The sequence below is a fragment of the Ammospiza caudacuta genome, chromosome 7 (assembly GCF_027887145.1).
Source record: "Ammospiza caudacuta isolate bAmmCau1 chromosome 7, bAmmCau1.pri, whole genome shotgun sequence".
Lineage (NCBI taxonomy): Eukaryota > Metazoa > Chordata > Aves > Passeriformes > Passerellidae > Ammospiza > Ammospiza caudacuta.
In genome coordinates this window covers 18,134,890-18,156,240 of record NC_080599.1, presented here as the reverse complement: position 1 = coordinate 18,156,240, position 21,351 = coordinate 18,134,890, and the positions used below count along the sequence as shown (strand labels likewise).

Below are 21,351 nucleotides of genomic sequence, written 5' to 3'. Positions count from 1 at the left end.
GCGGGCGGCGGCGGCCCGGCGGCGGGCGGGATGGAGGCGGCCGGGGCTGTGGGGGATGTGGCGGCGGAGCTGCGGCAGCGGCTGGCGGCGGGCGGGCAGGACCATGTGTTGCGCTTCTGGCCCGAGCTGGACGGCGCGGCCCGGCGGGCGCTGGTGGCCGAGCTGTGCCGCATGGACGTGGCCGAGATCAACCGCTTCTTCCGCCGCGCCCGCGGGGACGGCGGCGGGGCGGCGGCGGCGGCGGCAGCAGGGCTGGATGCGCGCATGGAGCCGGTGCCGCGGGACGTGCTGGGCAGCGCCTCCCGAGACCGCGGGCTGGTGCCGCGCTGGGAGAGCCGCGGTAGGTGCGCGGGGCGGCGGGGCTCGGCGCGGCGCGGAGCCGGCGCGGAGGGCCCCACGCGTGTCTGCTCCCCCAGGGCTGGCGGAGATCGCGGCGAGCCGCGTGGCCGTACTGCTGCTGGCCGGCGGGCAGGGCACCCGCCTCGGTGTCCCTTACCCCAAGGGCATGTGCGACGTGGGGCTGCCCTCCCGCAAGACTCTCTTCCACCTCCAGGCCCAGCGCCTGCGGCGGCTGCAGCAGATGGCGGAGGAGCAGCACGGCACTCCCTGCCACATCCCCTGGTGAGCCCCGGCCTCGGGGGGACACGGCCCGCGGAGGGGTGTCGGAAGGGACCAGCCGGCTCTGCTGGGTCCGGGTCCTGTAGATTGGCGCAGCCTCTGGGTGTCAGCGGCCCGTGCTCCTCTGGGGTGCTGCAGTTCCCTTTGGCAGCTCGAGGTTAGCCTGGGGTGCTGCAGTTCCCTGTGCAGCCCGAGACTAGCCTGGGTGGGTGCAGTTCCCCTGTGCAGCCCGAGGTTAGCCTGGGGTGGTGCAGAGCCCCTTGGCAGCCCGAGGTTAGCCTGGGTTGGTGCAGTACCCTTTGGCAGCCCAAGGGCCATGGACTGGCATAGCCCCTCTTCGTGTCAACGCTTTGCAATGGGCATGGCCCCTTAGAGCAAGTGTTTCAAGGCTCAGGGTGGCACTGGCAGGTCCCACATTGTCAGACTCAGTCCCACGGCCCTTTGGGAAAGGTTTTCATGTCCCCATGCAGTACAGCAGCCATGGAGGGTGAGGAGATGAGCTGCTGAGGTGCTTTGTAGACAAGGCAAGAGTTGGCCACTGCAGCTGGATGTCCCATGCACGATGTTGTATGGTTTTGGAGATATGTGTGAAACCCTTCATTGTCTTGAGACCACAGCAGGTCAGATCCTCCTAAGTGTGGAAGGAGGGGGGAAAGCATGTCCTGGGTGTTCCCCACATTTGGGATGAGGGGTGTGAGATCCTGCCTCTCCTCCCTGCTCATTGGGTGTCTTCTACTCTGCAACAGGTACATTATGACAAGTGGCCGCACTATGGAGTCCACCAAGGAGTTCTTCCAGAAACATCGGTATTTTGGCTTGAAGAAGGAGAATGTCATCTTCTTCCAGCAGGGCATGCTGCCTGCCCTGGGATTCGATGGGAAAATCCTGCTGGAGGAGAAGGGCAAGATTGCCATGGCACCAGGTTGGTGGCCAGGGGTGAGACATGGTGCTGAGGAGCAGCTTTTGGAACTGCAGTCTTCCCTGTGGCCTGGCCCAGGGCTGACTCGGGCTGGGAGGTGTCCGTGTCTGCCCTGGCAGGGAGGAGCAGGGTGGGGTGTGCTGGGCTGAGGGCCTCCACATGGGCCCGTGGGGAAGGAGGGTGGGCGTGGGCGGCTGACGGACAGTGGGGCGTTCCCTCTGCAGACGGCAACGGGGGCCTGTACCGGGCACTGGGCTCCCACGGCATCGTGGACGACATGGAGCGGAGGGGCGTGCACAGTGTCCATGTCTACTGTGTGGACAACATCCTGGTGAAGGTGGCTGACCCCAGGTTCATTGGATTCTGCTTGGAGAAGGGAGCAGACTGTGGGGCCAAGGTATGGTTTTGGGAGTAGGCAGGCACTGCTTCTTCAGAGCTGGGTAGGGTCTGTCCTGCTCCTTGCCTGGCTTCCCTGACTTTTCACCCTTCATTTGCTGGCTTGCCACAACCAGGAGGGATAGCTAAGTACCTGGAGCTCACTGGTGAGGTAACATGTGCTGCCACAGTCCTGCCTGCCCCTGGCATCCTGGAGGATGCCTGGCACTGCTCTTCTGCCTTGCACAGGAATACAGCACCAACAGCCCCAGGGCTCGGAGGTCCCCCTGGGGTCAAGAGGCTGCTTGGGAGCCCTGTGTTGCTGCCTGGCACACACCCAGATGCTGGGCAGCTCTTCTCTGGGTGGCTGTGGCTAGCACAGGCAGACAGGATCCCTGCCATAAGCTGCCAGCTGTCCCCAGCCTGACATCCTGGACACCAGACCAGGATGCAGCTGGGTGCAGCTGACACTGAACCCAGCTCCATGTCTTGTGGACAGGACATTGCACACTTAGAGCTTTACTTAAAGATTGGCTTGACAGCCAAAGGTTCTGTTTGCATTTGGCTTGGCTCTGGCAAACAGGTGAAATGACTTACTGGTCTTGCAGCTTTCAGAGGGTGTGCTGAGAAAGGGAAGGCAGTTTTCTTCCCCTGGCCTGCATGAAAGAAACAGGAAATAAACCTCAGCATAATAAACCTCCTGCAGAAAGGAGAAAGCCCTGTGCCCCTGCATGCAGTGGTGGGTAGGGATTTGCTGGGGTATCTCATAACCCAGAGGGAGGTGTGTGAGGTGCAAGGAGGAGAGGAAGGTCAGAGGGATGTCTCTGCTGAGCCAGCAGCCTTCTGGTTGTGAGGAGCAAGCTGGCTAAAAATATCCGTGTGTGCTGCCAGCTGCACGTTCGCTCGGTGCCACATCCTGCTGTGCCCTCTGGGTGCGTCTGACACCTGTCACCAGCCCTGCCATCCTCTGATCCCCACTGCCAGAAGCACCTGGGAGGGGAGGGCTCCTGCATTGCCAGCCCTGCCCCGTCCCAGCAGAGGAGAAAGCCTTTCTAAGTAGGGTCTGCTCTTTCCAAGGGAGCGTTGGAAGCATGGGGCTTCGGGTGCTTTTCCCTGACAGCGCTTCCCTCGGCAGGTGGTGGAGAAGACGAACCCCACGGAGCCGGTGGGCGTGGTGTGCCGCGTGGACGGCGTGTACCAGGTGGTGGAGTACAGCGAGATCTCCCTGGGCACTGCCCAGCGGCGCGGCCCCGACGGGCGGCTGCTCTTCAACGCGGGCAACATCGCCAATCACTACTTCACCACTGCCTTCCTCAAAGATGTGGTCAAGTAAGCTGCTGCTGCTGCAGTGCCAGGACAGGAGTGCTGGTGCTGAAGTGCTGCTGCTGGGCAGAGCTGGCTGTGCCTTGCTTGCTGCTGGTTGAGCTCCAGGCGTGCTGGGATGAGGCCCCTGCAGAGCTGGTCTGACCCCCACCTGTCTGTACAGCCCCTTCCTTGAGATAAGGGTTCTCTGGGTCGTATCTGGATGCTGCTTCCAGAGTGCAGGCATGTGGGGCTGTCTCCTGGCTGCTGTGGGGTTGAGCAGCCCATGCCTTGGGGCAGCCAGGGTAAGAGCAGGGCAGCCATCCCGCTGCAGCCGTGTCTGAGCTGGGGACATGGCTTGCTCAGAAAGGTGACATCTCTGTCTTGGCCTGTTGCAGCACTTACGAACCACAGCTGCAGCACCATGTGGCTGAGAAGAAGATCCCATATGTGGACATCGCTACAGGGCAGCTAGTCCAACCTGAGAAGCCCAATGGGATTAAGATGGAGAAGTTTGTCTTTGACATCTTCCAGTTTTCCAAGTATGTCCTTTGCTCTCCGTGGGGTCCAGGCTGGCTGCTGGCTCTCCCTGGGGAAGCTCCGAGAGCCTCTGGGGTTGTGCCAGGGTGTGCCCACTGGCAATGCCCCGGGATCAGGATAGGATGGCAGCTGGAGGCTTGCTGGGCTGAGCCCTGCTCCTGTGCCAGAGGAACATCTGCTGACCCTACGAGCCAGGGCCTCCCCTCCCTCCTGCACAGCTGTGAAAACAGCCCGTGGGTGTGGGCCCAGCTCAGCCGCCCTGGCAGGGGAAGCAGCCACAGTTTCCAAAGCCCACCCTCCCGTGCTGTGTTCCCCCAGGAGGTTTGTGGTGTACGAGGTGCTGCGTGAGGATGAGTTCTCCCCCCTGAAGAACGCGGACAGCCAGAACGGCAAGGACAACCCCACCACAGCACGACATGCCTTGATGTCCCTGCACCACTGCTGGGTTCTCAATGCAGGGGGGCACTTCGTGGATGAAAATGGCACACGCATCCCTGCCATCCCTCGGTGAGTTGCTGCTCCTGTCACTTCTGCTCCTTTTTAGGCTGGATATTAAGCACAAGGCAATCCCAGTACTGATAACAGTGTCACAGAACCAGCCAGCTATGGGTGATCCATGGAGCAGAGCTGGCTGTAAGCTGTGTGGTGACAACAGGAGTGGTGCTCAGCTGGCAACAGCTTTCCCTCTCAATTCAGCCCCTATGAACTGAATCCTGCCAGCCTCCATTGCACAGCCAAGGTTGCCTCTGCTACAAGGAGGGAGGCGTCTCCCTAAAGACAGAGCACGGTAGCAGCTCCGTGCAGCAGCCAGGCTGGCATCCACGCATCCCTCGACCACGAGACCTCCCGCCAGCCTCTTTAGGGATCAGTGGACCCCAGACTCGTTTTGCTCTGTTTTTGCCCCCTTGCTAACCCTTGTTTCTTCCCGTGTAGCATCCCAAACGGAAGGTCAGCTGCCAGCCCAGCAGATGTCAATGACAAGTAACTATCCACGTGCCAGGTGCATGGTGGCGGGGCCGTGCTGAGGGACTAACAGGCTGCAGGCAGAGCCAGGCTAACGGGGCTGGGGGCGCATGTGGCTGCTGGGGCATGTCACCCCTGGGGACAGGGGGTGCTGCTTCTCATGGTGGCGGGGCAGGCAGCTCTGCTCCTGCTGGGCTCCTTTCCGCAGGGGATAACTGGATGGGGCTCATGCTGTTGGTACAGGTGCAGGATGGCAGCAGCCTGGTGCTGACTGCACACAGCCCCCAAAGGTCACCCCGCAGGCAGGGTGCTGTTGGCAAACACCCCGGCACGTCCTTTGATGCCACTCCCCTGTTTGTCACAGCACGGCAGGGACTGGTCCCGGCCGGTCCCAGAGCTGGGGATGGCTGCCATCTCCTGGTGTCCGCCAGGCGTCCAGGCAGACCAAAACGGGATTAAAAACATGAAGCAAACGTCAGGCAGGCTTTGATGTAGCAAGTGTGAATCTGAGCACAGCAGCCAGCTGGGCTTTGTGTGACTCCAGCTCTTGAGTTTGGAAGATCCAGAGCATGACACTAGGGAAAGCCCCTGGCTCAGTGCTTGACAGTTTACAGGAATACACAAGGGAAGTTTTAACTCTTCTGTTATGTTCTGTAGGCACAAATGTGCTGGGACTTGGAGCTGGTGAGTGTAAATGACTCACAGAGTCTACTACACATAAGCAATCTTGTTCCCTTCCACTCTTTGAGAAGCTTTATCTTCAGGTACTTCCTGGTGGAATACAGCTGTTTTATCTCTGTTTTAATTCCAGACTCCAGGTGTTTTCAGGCATATAACTAAGCCGTCACACTAGTTAACATGCAGGAGAAAGGCTGCACCTTGTCCCACATCTACCCTTCATTACCAGTTAATATCAACTGTTTTTTAAAACTACTATCTTGAATCTAACATTCAAGGTAAATAGCAGTGTGGGTTGGAATGGGTGAGTTTTATTTACTGACACCTGGGACAGGAGAGGGCTGAGTGAGTGCGTGGCAGAGGAAGGAGCTTTGACCTGGGTGAAGGGAGCGCTGTCACAGATGGCATTTTGCCGTGCCTGGCTGGGAAGGGGCACCCTGGGCTGCTGGCTGCTTGTTGGGTCCACACAGCTGCACCCCCAGATTTACACGCCAGCTGGATGCAGGGATCATCCAAGCACGTCCTACGAAGGCTGGTGGCAGCAGGAGCAGGGTCAGGGACCCCACACAGGCCCCTGCCCAGCAGTGCTGCTGCAGTGGGCAGCACTGATGTGGTTCTGGCATTTTGCTCACCAGCTCCATCTCACAAGCAGAAGAGAGGAGCCAAGATAGTTATCTAACAAAGGCAGGAGGAGCAGACAGTGCCGCAGGGAGTGATTCTGAGTGAGCAGAAGGGCTTACCCTGTGTCCTCAGGTTGTGCTTTAAGCGAGAGAGGGCTAAAAGCAAGACCTCTTGCTTTATGGGGAGGTGGTCTGTGAGTGCATCTCACATCACCCCAGGGCTGCAGGAGGAGAAGGAATGGGTGACTCGTTTCCATGTATTGAAAATAGCGGGGCTGGGGGCACAGGCTCTGTTGTAGTTGCACACATGGAAAGGCATCATGAAAGCTCCATCTAAAGCTCTCTTCCCTTTCAGTTGCTGGTGGTATCTAAACTTCAGCTGGCACCTCTGTGGAGAGCACGCAAGGCTTAACTAACCCAGGGCAGCTCTGTGCTGGTGGAGCCTGCGTGGGCCCAGACAGCCCTGACCCTCCGCCCGGCCTCGGCAGATGTTGGGCCTGTCTGTGTCCCCCTGGGCTGTACCTGACTGTCCTGACTGTGTATTGTTCTCTGCAGCCTGAAGGATGCAAACGACCTGCCAATCCAGTGTGAAATTTCTCCCCTTGTCTCTTATGGAGGAGAAGTGAGTACTGGCTCTGCAGAGGGTGGGGCCCTTGGGATGGGCCGGGCTGGCAGGGCACACGTATGTGGGATAAGCCACAGAAGCGTATCCCTCACTGGGGAGCTGTTTGGGGCTGCCAGCACACGAGGGGGGCAGAGGCAGCTTGGCAGCCAGGTGATGTGCAGGGTGTTCCTGACGAGCCACTCTCATCCCCCAGGGCCTGGAGCAGCTGGTGAAGGACCGAGAGTTCCGCACGCCTCTGATCATTGACGAGGATGGCATCCACGAGCTGGTGAAGAACGGGCTGTAGTGGTGCCCAGGCAGGGCTGCCCATCCCACCAGGAACTGGGGCACACCAAGTGGATAACTGGGCCTAGCAGGGACTGCTCCTGCTTGCTCTGGCCCTCTGCAGAGGAGGATTTGACCCACTCGGTTCTTGGCATGTTGTATGCTTCTATTTATATTTTAATTTAAAAACCAAACACTACAGATTCCCCTGCCACAAAGCACAGCTGTGGTGCTGCCCTTTGCACTCCAGGCTGTGGGCATTTATTTTTAAACATGTGTATAGTAATAGTCATTGTACATGCAGAGAGGGGATTTTTATGATATGGGGCTGGGTTTAATCTAGAATTTTTATTTTTCTGAAATCTACATGACTATTTTTTTTTTAATAGGGTCCTTGCCATTGCCCATGTCCTCCCTTTTGGTCATCCTTTGTATATTGCACAACTGGAAGCACCCAATTAAACTCTTGAGTTCCTCCTGTTTGTCTTCTGTGGTGTTTGAGTGACATGACTTTGCACCAAGAGGCTCGTGGAGTAGAGAGCTGACTGCATCATGCCAAGTGCTCTGCTCAGCGCAGCAAGGGTGGCTGTCTGGGGTGGCTGCAGACAGGGCCTCTAGCCTGCAGTGCTCATTTGGGGTGTTCCTGGAGGAAGCAGAGAGTTGTACTCTCCTCTTGTATTTCTGCAAACAGTGGCAAGCCTTGAGCAGGTAGGAACAGGCAGGTGTGTTGCACTGCTGGAGTGCTCAGGGTGAAATCAGCCTGGCACTGAGCCCTCCACCAGTGCCATGTGCCCTGTGCATTTCCTGGAGGGGCTCTGGCTCCTGCGTGAGCCCACTGCTGAGGAGCGTGGTGTCCTGACTGCCTGGGGCACAGCAGCTGTTTGGGAAGAAGGATGAGAGTTTGGTCAGCTCCTCTCCTGATCCTGATGTGGCCACAGCCTCTCGCTGCCCCATGGCTGCCTGGGGAGGGATTTTCCCTTGCAGGCCTGGGAATGGGACCCAAACCACTCCCTCTGGGGGGAAGTCACCATGTGCCCCCTGGGTGCAAAGGTGGCTGCTGAGCATCCCAGGCTCAGCCAAGCACTTGGTGTCCCCAGGCACTGTGCCAGGGCCACCAGGGCAGTGTGGGGGGTCCTGGCTGCTGCTGTCTCCTGCTGGCTCACCACAGGCTGGCCGGGCTGTGCGTGGCCGTGCCTTTGGCTTTTGGGCTTTGTAGACCACCACCTTTGCATTCGGTCCTGGGGCAGAGCGCCAGGGCGCTGGCTGCTGCCAAGCAATCTGAGCAGCACTTGCAGGTAGCAGGAGGGGAGTGGAGCAGAGCTGGCTGGTGTTTGTGCCAGTGTGCACGTAGGGCAGCCTGTGCTTCTCCCTGCCAGCTGATCTGGGGCAGCACATGGGGCACTGCTCAGACCTGCTCCCTGCCAGCCCCGGGGAAGCTGTGCCCTGCCTCTGTCGCCCTGGGCAGTGCCGGCCCAGCTGGTGCTGCAGCCCCTCTCTGGTGGCAGGGACAAGGATCACTGCTGGGAGCAGTGCCTGGCTTCCCCTGCCTGTGATTCAGTTGGTTTGTCTGGAGGCTTCATGCTGCCAAAGAGGTTTAGGAGCAGGGCTACAGCCCTGGGGCTTTGGGGTGTCTAGTCGGACAGGAAAGCTTTTTTGGGAGTTGGTGGCCTGCTGCCAGGGGTGCTATTTCCTTCCCATAAAATAAAATAAAAAATGAAAGTCTAAACATTTTTTTGAAAAAGTTCTTTAATTGTGGGTTTTGATGCTGCACAAAAATTAATTTGAGCCCATTAGTATTAGTATTAGTAAGAGTATCATTATTTTCTCCCTGCCTCGTTGCGTAGGCGGTGGCCACCGTGCCAGGCTAGTGCCTGGAAATGATGTCAAGCCGCCAGCTCTGCGTGGAGCTGGGGGAGCTGGAGCCCCGAGCCCGTGCCCTGGGCCGGGCTGGTCCTTTGGCTGCTGTCCTGGCCACGTGCAGGAGTCCCAAATCATCCCCCCAGGGGCCCGGAGAGGGGTGGCCCAGCTCTGGGGTCTTGTGAAGTGTCCCCATCACGCACACTTTGGGGGTGTCCTCCCCAGCCCCACAGTACAGGAGGAGGGTCCTGGACGCGTGTGCCATGCCACAGCCACGGGACGGGCACTGGAAAGTGAAACGTTGCCTATTGCTTTAAGTTCCCTTGCTGGCCACGGGCACTTTTTTATTTTTTTCTCTCGCGCTATGAATGGGTTTTGCTGTAAATTATAGCTCTGCGCACATTCCCTCGGGCCGAGGAAAATAACCTCTGCCGAAACGCCAGCCCGGATCGCTGACTGGCTCCCCTTCTCCGCTCCCTAATTGAAACCAAATGTGCGAGATGTAGGATTGTGGGATTTCTGGCCGGCTCCCAGGAATCCGCAGAATGCGAGCGAGCTCCCAGAGGCATCTTGCATCAGCCCGGGGAAGTTCGCTCCTCACCTGGCTCCCCCGGCCCGGGCGAGGGGCGCGGAGCCCGCCCGCCCTCCGGCGCTGCGGTGAGTCCCTCGGGGTCCCTCAGGGCTGTGTGGGGCTGTGGGACCCTCCCGGCCTGGCGCTGCGGCGGGACACGGCTCTGGCGGAGCCCCGGCACAGGGACTGGGGTGTAGCTCTGCCCGGGAAGGGTCTGGGGCAGCAGCAGGGCACTGTCCTCACTCGGGGGGTGACAATTGGCCCCTTTTCGCCAGCTGACCCCACAGCGCCGGCGGTTCCCCCCGTGCCTCGTGCCAGGCCGGCGTTTCCTGGTGTCCCTCCTCAGCTCCCGCCTATGTGTCTGTTGGCAGGGCTGGCGGCAGCGCTGGTCAGCCAGGGAGGCCCTGCTGTCCCCAGGGTCCCCTAGCCAGGCGCCGGGTCACACTGGGAAAGGGAGCACAAGGCCACTGCCCTGGTGCTCGTGAGCATCGTGCCCCCGTGCTGGTGCTGGGAGCCCACTCGTGGCTGCCAGCCCTGGGTGGAGTTGGGGCGATGCTGTGGAGCCCTACTGGCGGCGGCGCGACGGCTGGGAGCCGGGCTGGGGGCGCCTGGCTGCCAGGGAGCACTTGCAGGATGCAGCACCCGCAGGACGGTGTCCCCAGGCCCCCGGCCGTGCCCCTGGCAGCTCAGTGTCCCCGGGCCGTGCCCCTGGCAGCTCGGTGTCCCCAGCCATGCCCCTGGCGGCTCGGTGTCCCCAGGCCCCCGGCCGTGCCCCTGGCAGCTCGGTGTCCCCAGGCCCCCGGCCGTGCCCCTGGCAGCTCGGTGTCCCCAGCCGTGCTCTGGGCAGGTCTCGCCGGGGCAGCTGGGGCCATGGGGATGTGCTGGCTGCTCCTCGCACCCCGGACAGCTGCGGTGCCCCGGGCTGAGCCAGGGAGCCCGTGGCTGGGGAGGCGCCTGCTGTTGCAGGAAATGGGGCTGCATCCAGCCCAGAAAAAGTCTAATATGGCATTTTTGGAAGGAAGGAGGACTACGGGTCCCGGCATGCTGCACTGTGCTCCCGCCAAGGCTGCCGGCAGCACGGCATGCTGGGGGCTGTAGTGCCATCTGGGGCAGGCATCCTGAACCCCCTTATCCAAACATCCTTGGGCCGGGCTCACAGCGAGCCTGTCATCACTCAGGGACATTCCCTGAGTGGCCTTGACCTGTCTCACGCAGCAGGAGGGCAGCCCCAGCGCCGTGTGAGGACTGGGGCTCTGCAGCAGGAGCCCTTGAAGTCCTGGCAGACTGGACACACCAGACTTGTGTCCAGGACCTGGTGTGCACAAGGGGTGCAGGCTGCTGCTGTCCAGCCCCCTCCCCATGCATGATGCATCCTCCTGATGAAGCAAAGGTGGCAGTGCCCATCTGGGAAGCAAGCTGGGGCCCTTGCCCAGATGGGGACCTCACTTGGAACAGCTGACAGCAAGAGGGACCATGGCTCTGGTGAGGGTACAAAAGCAAATTTAGTTTCTCCCCCAGTTATTACCCTTGTTTATTTCAGTGGAATAAGGAAGCAGGGAAATAAGAAGGGAAAACAACAAACAAGCCGCAGCCAAGGGAAACTCAAAGCCCAGGCGATGCCAGGGAGGAGCTCCAAAAACTGTCTACACTAAAACTTTCCAGTGATTGAAAAATTTCAGCAAACATTTTCAGTCAAAACGTTGCAAAGCCATCCCTTTTGCAGGGCTGGTGGCACAAAACTGATTTCCAGCTGGGCTGCCAGTACTGCCCCTGTGCTTGACCGTGTGTCCCTTAGCCCTCAGCCTTGTGGCCTGAGTCACTGTCCCCTCACTGTCCCCCAGCCCCACACCCCTGAGGAGCGATGAGCACTTCCCAGTGGCTACGTGGGGATGATTTCCCTATACTAGGCTAAATGTAAATGCATTCCCTGCAGAACATTGCAGCATGTGGTATCCTGATGCTTTAAGAGTTTACTCAGCCTGAAAGAATAGTGGGAAAAATATCCCTGGATATTTTTTGGAATGCAGAAGGAAATTAAGATTTTAATGTTGGTGGGGAACTGGCCGTCATCAAACGCAGGAGCCTCTTGTGTGTGCCTCTGGGCAATGCAGCTGAAATTCCCAGTTGCAGCTGAGTTAGTTGCAACTAGCAACAGTTTCCCGGCTGGGAATAGGGGGGGAAAAAAGCAACTACATAATGTGCTTAAAAAAAAAAACACCAAAAAAAAAAAAAAAAAAAGGAAAGAAAGGAAAATTAGAGAAAAGGGGGGGAAACATCCCAAGTGGAGGTGTTTACTTGTGCCTCCTGCAGAGATTTGGTGCTTGGCAGAGTCCCCCAGGAATCCAGCAGGGCGCTGTGGGGTGCAGAGAGCTCCTTGCAGAGGGCAGGTGGCAGCTCCTGGGCTTTTGCTGTCCCCTTGGGTGCTGGTGTGGCCACAGCAAGCTCTGCTCTTGCTCCTGCCATGCCAAGCCCCAGCTGTGGCAGCGCCCAGGGCCATGCCCAGCACCTCCCAGCTGGCTCTGTGGGGTGTGGGCAGCTGCTTTGGGTGTGTTTGGCCTTTCTCTCAGTGGTGGGGACCAGGCCGTGGGCTGATGCAGGGACACAACCAGGCAGTCACCTGCAGCATCAGTGGTGTTGGGCTGGTTCAAGGAGGTGCCAGCCAGGACAGATGTCCCTGGTGCAGTGGGCTTGGCTGGGATTTACCCCAGCAGCCAGGTCCTGTTTGGCCAGGAGCTGTAGTCCTTTTAACCCCCCAGGTTAGAAGGTTGCACTCTCAAAGGTTAATGTGCATTAAAACAGCCCTTTTAAATAGAAAGAGAACTGATTGCATCTGGTACTGGTGTGAAAGTGTCCTCTTGGCAGATAAGTGGGGCTCAGGGAGCCTGGGGCAGGGCTGGTGACGTTTGGGGGTGTCCCTGGTGCTTCCCCCGGCATGGTGCCAGGCCCCATGGTGGTGGCCCAGAGGTGTGTGGGCACCGTGGGAGCTGTTGGGCCCTGGGGGCTCCTGGCAGCTGAGGGCCAGCCAGGGCCAAGGCCATGGCTGTGGTGACAGCCCTGGCACAAGGGCAGGCACGTCCTGGGGAGGTCCCCTTGTCCCCTCTGAGGAGAGGCTCGGCAGCACCAGTCCTTTTTCTCCCCAGGCCCCGTTCCCAGGACCCCCTCCAGCCCCATCCCATGCTCCCCTCGAGGCAGAGGGTGCAAGGTGGCTCCCACGCCCTCTGTCACACTTCTGTGTGTCACACAAGGCCCTGGCTGCACTCTGCCATGGGGAGCTATCCCAGTAAATAGCCTGTAAATCTCGGCTGATTATCTGCTCTCTCTCAAAGCCAGCAGGCAGGAAACTGCTCTGGCACCCTGCTATTATTGTCTGATGTGATGGGCTTGTGCAACTTCTTCTTTCAAAGGCAGCCAAGGGTGGGCGGCCAGGCCAGAGCCTTGGTGCCCAGTGCTGGCCCCAGGGAGCTTCCCGCGGGTCCTGTGGCCATTCCATGTGGATGTGGCACACCATGGCTCCCAGGGGTGGGGTCTGCCATCCCTGTGACCACCATCACGGATCCGAGCCTGGGGCTCTGTTCCTCCTCCAAGGCTGAGGTGGGGACACGGGCTCTGGTGCAGGAGAAGTGCTCCCACCCTCAGCTGGCTGCCCCAAGCAGGGCTGGCGTTTGCCCCAGGTGACGAGGCCTGGTTCTGTCTCCGCAGGACTGCCGACATGTCGGCCACCCCCAGACCAGCCCTGCTGCCGCTGCTGCCGCTGCTGCTGCTGCTGCTGCACGTGCCACGTGCTGCCAGAGGCCAGGTCAACCCCGGTAAGTCAGACAGGGACCAGGTGGCTGAAGGTGCCAGAATTTCATTTCACTGGTCTCTGCTCCTTCCAGATGGCCAAGTTTGGACTTGCAATGTCTCCGTCATCTCTGGGATTTTCTCATCTCTGGGAGCAGTCAGTGATGGCCCCCCAGCCTGCAGCTGCTTGGTCACTCTGCTGTCCTGCACCTCACTGGGGCACCTGCAGTGACCTTCAGAGCCCCGCAGCGTGCCACAGGCGCTGTGTGGCCCCTGGCAGGGTGCTGGACATGGCAAAGCACTTCAGCCCTGGGCTCTGAGGGGGCCCTTGCCCAGGGGGGCTCACTGAGGTTGGAGGCTGCCAGGTGCCAAGCTATTGTTTTCTCTGCTGGGCTGTGCCTTCTCTGGCGGTTTTGCAGCAAATCAAGGCTGGCTTCTGCTCAGAAACCACAACACTGCACCGGCCAGCAGCACAAGTGTGTTTAGATGGCTGTTCCTGCAGGGCTCAGCCACATCCTGTGCTGCAGGGATGGACAGAGCCCAGGTTTTCCCAGGGAGTTCCTTTAACAAGTCCCTTCAAAGGCTTCTTCCATCTGTGGGAGGAGTTAGCTGGGTCTTCCCTGGAGGTTGCACTGTGCTTATTTAGGGAGGCAATCCTGTTTCTCCTGCAAACATCAATGGCTGGCAGGATTGGATTTGCCTGGCCAGGATTGTCATTACCAAGACAAAAACACAGGGCTGGCCCTGTGTTTGGCAAGAATTGAACGGGAATTCAGCGGGAGCTGTGCTCTGCAGAGCATCACAAGTGTGAGAGCAAGAGACAAGAAGAGATGCTCCCCCTGTGCCAAAGCTCACAATGAAGAGGCGCCCATCCTTGTGCCTGAGGCAGGATATGGTCCCTGTGTCTGGGGTCCCGGGGATGGTGACACAATGGGACGTGGGTTCTTTGTGCGTGCACAGCCCCAGGGGCTGTGGGTAGGAGGCGGCCCAGGCGCCGTGTCCTGCCCGTCCTTGCCCCTCGGTGCGGGTGTTTGCTCGGGGCGGTGTGGCAGGGCCGAGGTGGGCTGGAGCCGGCAGCCAGACGGTAAACACGGCCAAACAAGCCGCCCTTTCAGCTGTGCTCTTGGCAGCCAGGCGTGAAAAAATAACTCCTGGGAAGCAGCGAGGATGCGGTGCTCAGGGAGTCGGCTGCCACTCGGGGGTGCAGCCCGCCCGCCACCCTGGGTACTTTTCCACTTGCAGCCCAGCCAGGAGGAGGGCTGGGGGTGGAAGCTGAGGGGTCATCAGGGAGGACGAGTGCCTGTCTTGGTCACTTGTTCCCTCAGGCAGGGACAGGGAGCAGCGGGCAGTGTGGCACAGTTGCTGCAGTGAGGTTTCTGGGCAAGTGGCCCCTCTGGAGCATGGGGACAGCAGTGCCAGGCTCACAGGCTGTCCACCACAGCCAAGATCCTTGCCAGCAAGGCTGAGGAGATCCCTGGGGACAGGGCCCTGCGTGCCTGTTAGGCCTTGGAGCCACCTCCCCTTCTTCCCACTTCACTGGGAGCTGGGCTGGCATCTGCTTCTGGCCAGAGGCTTCACTTTGCTTGAGGAGGTGCCTGCTTTGGCAGGACTGTCCCTGCCTTGCTTTGTCCTCTCTCTGTGAGCCAGAGGGATGGAGAGTGCTGCCCCGGGGCACAGTGGATGTGGCCCAGGCCATTTCCGTGGAGGGATTCCCTCCTGCTCAGTGCCCTGCCGGTGTCATTGCAGCGGTGTGTCGGTACCCCTTGGGAATGTCGGGTGGGCACATCCCTGACGAGGACATCTCAGCCTCCAGCCACTGGTCTGACTCCACGGCCGCCAAGTACGGACGGTGAGTGTGGCACCCTCCTGCAATAGCCACAGCAGGGTCTGGGCTGGCATGGAGGGAGAAAGGGGACGTGGGGCTGGCCTCAGCCACCTGCAAACAGCTCCTCCACTCTGGGCTCGCAGGCTGGACTCGGAGGAGGGCGACGGAGCCTGGTGCCCCAAGACCCCAGTGGAGCCAAATGACCTGAAGGAGTTCCTGCAGATTGACCTGCAAGCCCTGCACTTCATCACACTGGTGGGCACCCAGGGGCGCCACGCCAAGGGCCACGGCAATGAGTTTGCCCCCATGTATAAAATCAACTACAGCCGGGATGGCACCCGCTGGATCTCTTGGAGGAACCGGCATGGGAAGCAGGTGAGGAGACGGGTGGGGGCTGCATTGGGTGGTGGGTGAGGAGGCTCCTCCTGCCCATCCCCACCATGCTTCTCTCTCTCCAGGTGCTGGATGGAAACACCAACACCTACGACATCGTCCTCAAGGACCTGGAGCCGCCCCTGATCGCCCGCTTTGTCCGCTTCATCCCCGTCACCGACCACTCCATGAACGTCTGCCTGCGCGTGGAGCTGTACGGCTGCGCCTGGCTGGGTGCGTGCTGCGGTCCCCTGCCTGTCCCTGTGTCCCCACGCTGGGGTGCTGGCCATCCCAGCGGGGACTGTCTGTCCTGCAGCACCGGGATTGCAGGGTGTCCATGCCCTCACCCTTCCCTCCCTGCAGATGGGCTGGTGTCCTACAACGCGCCGGTCGGGCAGCAGCTCATCCTTCCTGGGGGCACCATCATCTACCTGAATGACTCAGTGTACGACGGGGCCTTTGGGTACAGGTGAGGACTGGTGCCATGCTGGGCACCAGGTGAGGGGCATGTTCCTTCCCTGCATTTTCAGGCTGATCCTCAGCAGAGAAAATGCTTGCGGTGTCCTTGAGGTGAGGGACATGGCCAGCCTGGGAAGGCTGCACATCATGAGGGGGTCAGTGTGATGAGGGAAGCAGCTCCAGCCCTTCCCTTGGATTTGCTCTAGCTGTACCACATGTTCAGCACCCCACAGCCTTTTCCAGAGAGAACATCTCCAACAAAATCCCCTCCTGAGTGTCCCAGGGCCTGTGAGGAGCTGCCAGGGGGTGCTGGGTGGTGCAGGTTGTGGGGCTGGCAAGAGTCACGCTCCTTCTGTCCCTTTGCACATGCCAGCATGACAGAGGGCCTGGGCCAGCTGACGGATGGGGTGTCGGGGCTGGACGACTTCACGCAGACCCACGAGTACCACGTCTGGCCAGGCTACGACTACGTGGGCTGGCGCAACGAGAGCACGGCAGGCGGCTACGTGGAGATCACCTTCGAGTTCGACCGCATCAGGAACTTCACCGCCATGAAGGTCCTCACCCCCCCCGCCCTGTCACCCTCCCCGTGCCCCTCGGTGGCCGTGCTGACAGGCTGCCCCACAGGTCCACTGCAACAACATGTTCGCCAAAGGTGTGAAGATCTTCAAAGAGGTGCAGTGCTACTTCCGCGCCGACGCCAGCGAGTGGGAGCCCAGCGCTGTGTCCTCAGTGCTGGTGCTGGATGATGTCAACCCCAGCGCCCGTTTCGTCACCGTGCCTCTGCTCCACCGCATGGCCAGCGCCATCAAGTGCCAGTACTACTTCGCCGACACCTGGATGATGTTCAGTGAGATCACCTTCCAGTCAGGTACTGGTTGCCACGAGCCTCATGGGGACTGGGCTCTCCTGGGTGGGAAGCTCAAGGAGGTGGTGGGGCTGTGGGCCATCCACACCCCCAGCGTGATGTTCTCTTCTCCCTGGCCAGATGCAGCCATGTACAACAACTCAGTGCCCCCCGCCGAGGCACCCGTGGTCCCCACCACTTATGGTAAGCATGGGAAGCAATGGCACCCTGTGCTGGGTGGGCCCTGTGCCCCATCCCACACAGGAGAGGGGCAGGGGGTCTCCCCATTCCCCACTGTGACCGGCCCTCTCTGTCCCCTTCTCCGGCTAGACCCCACACTCAAGGTAGACGACAGCAACACGCGCATCCTGATCGGGTGCCTGGTGGCCATCATCTTCATCCTGGTGGCCATCATTGTCATCATACTGTGGCGGCAGTTCTGGCAGAAGATGCTGGAGAAGGTGGGCAAGGGTGGTGTGGCTGGTGAGGTGCCTTGCGGTGGTGGGGTCATTCTGCGCAGGTTCTTCTGGGAGCTCAGCATGGAGAAAACAGACTCCATGCAAGGGCTGATGCTCCCTTCCCCTCCTCAGAAAGGCTTTTCACCCATCTCCAAAGGAAGGGGACTTAGCTGAGCAGGGTGGTGACTTTGGAACTTGCCTGTTTGTCCATCCCTCTGTCCTGAAGCTGATCTGGGGGACAGGAGCCTGGGTGTGGAGGGTTCTCAGCACAGCCACCACCTAAACAAGGTCACTCACAGAACTGATGAAGCCAAACCCTTTTCCATAGAGGCAGACAAGAGAAGGGGGGAACATGAGGACAAACACAGGCAGGAGTGTCCCTGCAACCTAGGGACAAGGCACTAGAGAGGAGGTTTGGTCACATCCCTGGTACCATCCTGCCCATGCTGTGGGGAACCCCACCTCTCTCCTCCCTTGCCCCGCTGTCACAGGCATCACGGAGGATGCTGGACGATGAAATGACCGTCAGCCTCTCCCTGCCCAGTGAATCCAGCATGTTCAACCACAACCGCTCCTCCTCCCCCAGCGAGCAGGAGTCCAGCTCCACCTATGACCGCATCTTCCCCCTGGGGCCCGACTACCAGGAGCCCTCCCGCCTGATCCGCAAGCTGCCCGAGTTCACCGCGGGGGAGGAGGATACAGGTGAGAGACAGGACACCGTGCATGCTCACAGCCATCTCACAGGTGGCAGCCAGGACACCATTCACAGAGCCTGCTGCAGCCCCCTCTCTCCAGCCCCAGCTTTTGGCCGCTCTCCAAACATTTTGTCACAGGGGGAGAGGTCACACAAGTCCCCATGCATCCCCATGAAGGTCACACAAAGCTTGTGACTGAGAGCCATCAGTGACATCGACTGCCAGACTAAGGTGTATCCCACTGTCATCCTTGGGATGCTCTGGCACCTCTTCCTCAATGACGTGGAGGCCAGGCATGGATCTCTGCTCCCCTGGGGCTCAGGCCTTGGTTGGCGTTTGCCCTTGGTGGGGAAGGAGTGGAGCAGCCTGCGCTGCCTGCAGGAAGGCAGCCCTGGGGAGCTCTGGGGCAGAAGGGGCAGAGTGTGAGCGGCCCCAGGAGCAGAGGGTGCAGGGCAGGACACCCACGGCAGGGCTGGCCCCGCTGTGTCCCCCCAGGCTGCAGCAGCCCCACCAAGCCATCGCAGGCCAGCGTCCCCGAGGGCGTCCCGCACTACGCCGAGGCCGACATTGTGAACCTGCAGGGTGTGACGGGTGGCAACACCTACTCAGTGCCAGCCCTCACCATGGACCTGCTCGCTGGCAAGGATGTGGCCGTCGAGGAGTTCCCCAGGAAGCTGCTGACCTTCAAGGAGAAGCTGGGGGAAGGCCAGTTTGGGGAGGTGAGCGGGAACTGGGCCTGCTCCGAGCAGGACTCAGGCAAAGCTCTTCCCAGCTCGCAGGGGCTGTGGAAGGCTGCCAGTCAGCTGCCCCTTGCTCCCCCAGGTTCACCTCTGTGAAGTGGAGGGGATGGAGAAGTTCACAGGGAAGGACTTTGCCCTGGAGGGCCTGGATGGCAGCTCTGACCGCCCCATGCTGGTGGCTGTGAAGATGCTGCGGGCAGATGCCAACAAGAATGCCAGGTAGGGGCTGAGGGGGGCACACACCCCAGCACTGCCCACGGGCAGAGCCTCACCAAGAGAGCTGGGATGCTTGGAAAGCATTCCGTGTCTCCATCAGCCGTATGCTCAGTGCAGCTGCAAGGACCACACACCTGAGCTCTCTGGGGATGCTGGGCTGTCACACGTCAGGATCCTTAGTCCTAACCAGCTCCCCAGTGCCTACCTACCTGCTGAGCCCACCCTGCAGCTCATCTTCTCTAGTCCCAGGGGAAGGGGCCCACAGGTCCTTGGGAGGCTTGGGTGGGCGGGTGGCACTCTTGGCCAGTCTGTGCTCACCTCTGTGGCCCTCTGGGTCTGTCTATCCCACCTGTGTGGTTTCTGTTCCGGAAAGGAATGATTTTCTGAAGGAAATCAAGATCATGTCACGACTGAAGGACCCCAACATCATCCGGCTGCTGGCGGTGTGCATCACAGATGACCCCCTGTGCATGATCACCGAGTACATGGAGAATGGGGACCTCAACCAGTTCCTGTCCCGCCAGCAGGCAGACGGCCCTGCACCCACCGTCAGGTAGGGCTACCTGGGAGAGCAGGGGCAGGCAGTGCTGCTTGCTCCTGGGACACCCTGCCTGGAGCACCTTCTGGCTGTTGTCCTTCCCGCCTTGTGCTCATTCATCCCGTGTGCCCCCGACAGTGACCTGCGGTTCATGGCCACCCAGATCGCCTCGGGCATGAGGTACCTCTCGTCCCTCAACTTCGTGCACCGGGACCTGGCCACACGCAACTGCCTAGTGGGGAAGCACTACACCATCAAGATTGCCGACTTTGGGATGAGCAGGAACCTCTACAGTGGGGACTACTACCGCATCCAGGGCCGGGCGGTGCTCCCCATCCGCTGGATGTCCTGGGAGAGCATCCTGCTGGTACACGGGGCCGGAGCTCTTCTGACGGACAAACATAGCTCTGGGGATGCTCACTGCCCTGCTTCCTTGGGCTGGGGGGTGCAGGAGGGATGGCGAGGTCTCTGCTCACTGCAGCCCAGATTTGGGATGAAGCATGGGGACAGCGGGAGTGGTGGCAGCTTTTTGAGGCAGGCTGGGGGGGGACTATGGTGATTTTTGATGTGTCAGTGCAGAACATCCTTTAAACGGGATGCTTGGCATTTTATCCTGGCCACGGTCAGGCCTGGAAGAGGGAGCAATGTTGGTCTTTACCTTTGCCAGGAGCTGGGTCCTTGGCAAGTCCAGAGCAGTCACTGCCAGGCAGACCTGGAGCTCACCAGGCTCTGGCCTCAGGCAGAAAGCAGGTCTGTGGGGCCAAGCACCTCTCTGCGACCAGACCTGGATGCTGAAGCATCCAGAATGAGGTTTTGATCCCCGAGCACCTGGAACTTCTGGGTAAAGCCCATGCCTGACCCTGCTCTGCTCCCTCTGGCCAGGGCAAGTTCACAACGGCCAGTGACGTGTGGGCGTTCGGAGTGACGCTGTGGGAGACCTTCGCGCTGTGCCGGGAGCAGCCCTACTCCCACATGTCTGACGAGCAGGTCATCGAGAACACCGGCGAGTTCTTCCGCGACCAGGGCCGCCAGGTAGGGACGGGATGGATGGGACAAGAGGACCAGGGGTGCACCTAGGACATCAGGGGCCTGGGGAGGGACTTTAAGGTGACCAGATAGGGAGCTTGGCTGTGAGGCAGCTATGGGACAGGAACTCCTCTGGGAAGGAGTCCTGGTGAAAGGCCCATCGTGGCAAACGCTGCACTTTACACAGCCCAAGGCACTGCTTGCTCACTGACCTCACTGCAGCTTTTAGGGTCTGGGGGACAGAGGCAGGTGTCCCCAGCTGCCTCACTGTGCCACTGGGTCATCTTGCCCCTGGGCACATGGCAGCACAGCCCCCACCTCAGGCCATGGAGAGATGGGGCACCCTGAGATACGTGGCTCTCCAGGAGCAGTTTGCACATTGGTTTCTGTGGCAGTAATTCTCTCTTTGCTTTTCTGCTATTTGTTTTGCAGACCTACCTTCCCCAGCCCATACTATGCCCTGACTCAGTCTATAAGCTAATGCTCAGCTGCTGGAGACGGGACACTAAAGATCGTCCCTCCTTCCAGGACATCCATCGTCTTCTCCAGGACTCAGCCAGTGAGGAATGACCCTCGGCTCCCACCTGTTCTGGTGCCATCCTTCCCTGTGCCCAGAGGAGCCCCAGATGCAAACCGAAGCCACTTCACTCGGACTTAGCCATAAACCCGGAGCGGCTGCTCGTGTGCTCATTGTGCAGTGAGGCCTCACAGGAGGCCCCCAAGGACAGCAAAGCCCCACGGTGTGGGACAGCTCAGACCTCCCTCTTCCCCGCAGGCCTGAGCCCGGCAGCAGCTGGGGGAGGGTTATTTATTGGTGCAGCCTGTTCCTGGTGACAGGGACTGGGACAGAGCGGCTTCTCTTGCCCGGCTGAAGGGGACAAACTTCAGCTGGACTTTCTCCATGAGGAAGCTCAGCCTACACGCAGGGCAGGTGCCTGGGGAAGGGATGTGTGCAGGTGTGTGCCCACTGGAGCAGGGACAGACCAGCAGCCACCACCTGCTTCAGGAGGAGTTGGGAGCAGCCTCCGGCTGTGCAGTCGCGGGGTGAAAACAAAGACTCCGC

The 21,351-nt window shown here is 60.1% G+C and overlaps 2 protein-coding genes across 2 annotated transcripts; both read left to right on the top strand.

The window, feature by feature from the left end:
• Nucleotides 1-30: 30 nt before the first annotated feature.
• UAP1 (UDP-N-acetylglucosamine pyrophosphorylase 1) lies at nt 31-7,373 on the top strand. Its single transcript, XM_058808502.1, has 10 exons — nt 31-340; nt 417-621; nt 1,365-1,540; nt 1,762-1,934; nt 3,048-3,241; nt 3,613-3,756; nt 4,073-4,261; nt 4,688-4,735; nt 6,571-6,637; nt 6,834-7,373. Exons 1-10 carry the CDS (start codon nt 31-33, stop codon nt 6,924-6,926), a joined length of 1,599 nt encoding a protein of 532 aa, XP_058664485.1. The 3' UTR covers nt 6,927-7,373.
• Nucleotides 7,374-13,041: 5,668 nt separating this feature from the next.
• DDR2 (discoidin domain receptor tyrosine kinase 2) lies at nt 13,042-20,958 on the top strand. The gene is made up of 16 exons (XM_058808568.1): nt 13,042-13,138; nt 14,859-14,961; nt 15,081-15,312; nt 15,396-15,543; nt 15,673-15,778; nt 16,142-16,325; nt 16,396-16,639; nt 16,757-16,819; nt 16,946-17,076; nt 17,565-17,775; nt 18,264-18,487; nt 18,591-18,727; nt 19,098-19,277; nt 19,401-19,629; nt 20,145-20,294; nt 20,721-20,958. The coding sequence occupies exons 1-16, from the start codon at nt 13,042-13,044 to the stop codon at nt 20,856-20,858; spliced, it is 2,577 nt and encodes an 858-aa protein (XP_058664551.1). The 3' UTR covers nt 20,859-20,958.
• Nucleotides 20,959-21,351: the final 393 nt, after the last annotated feature.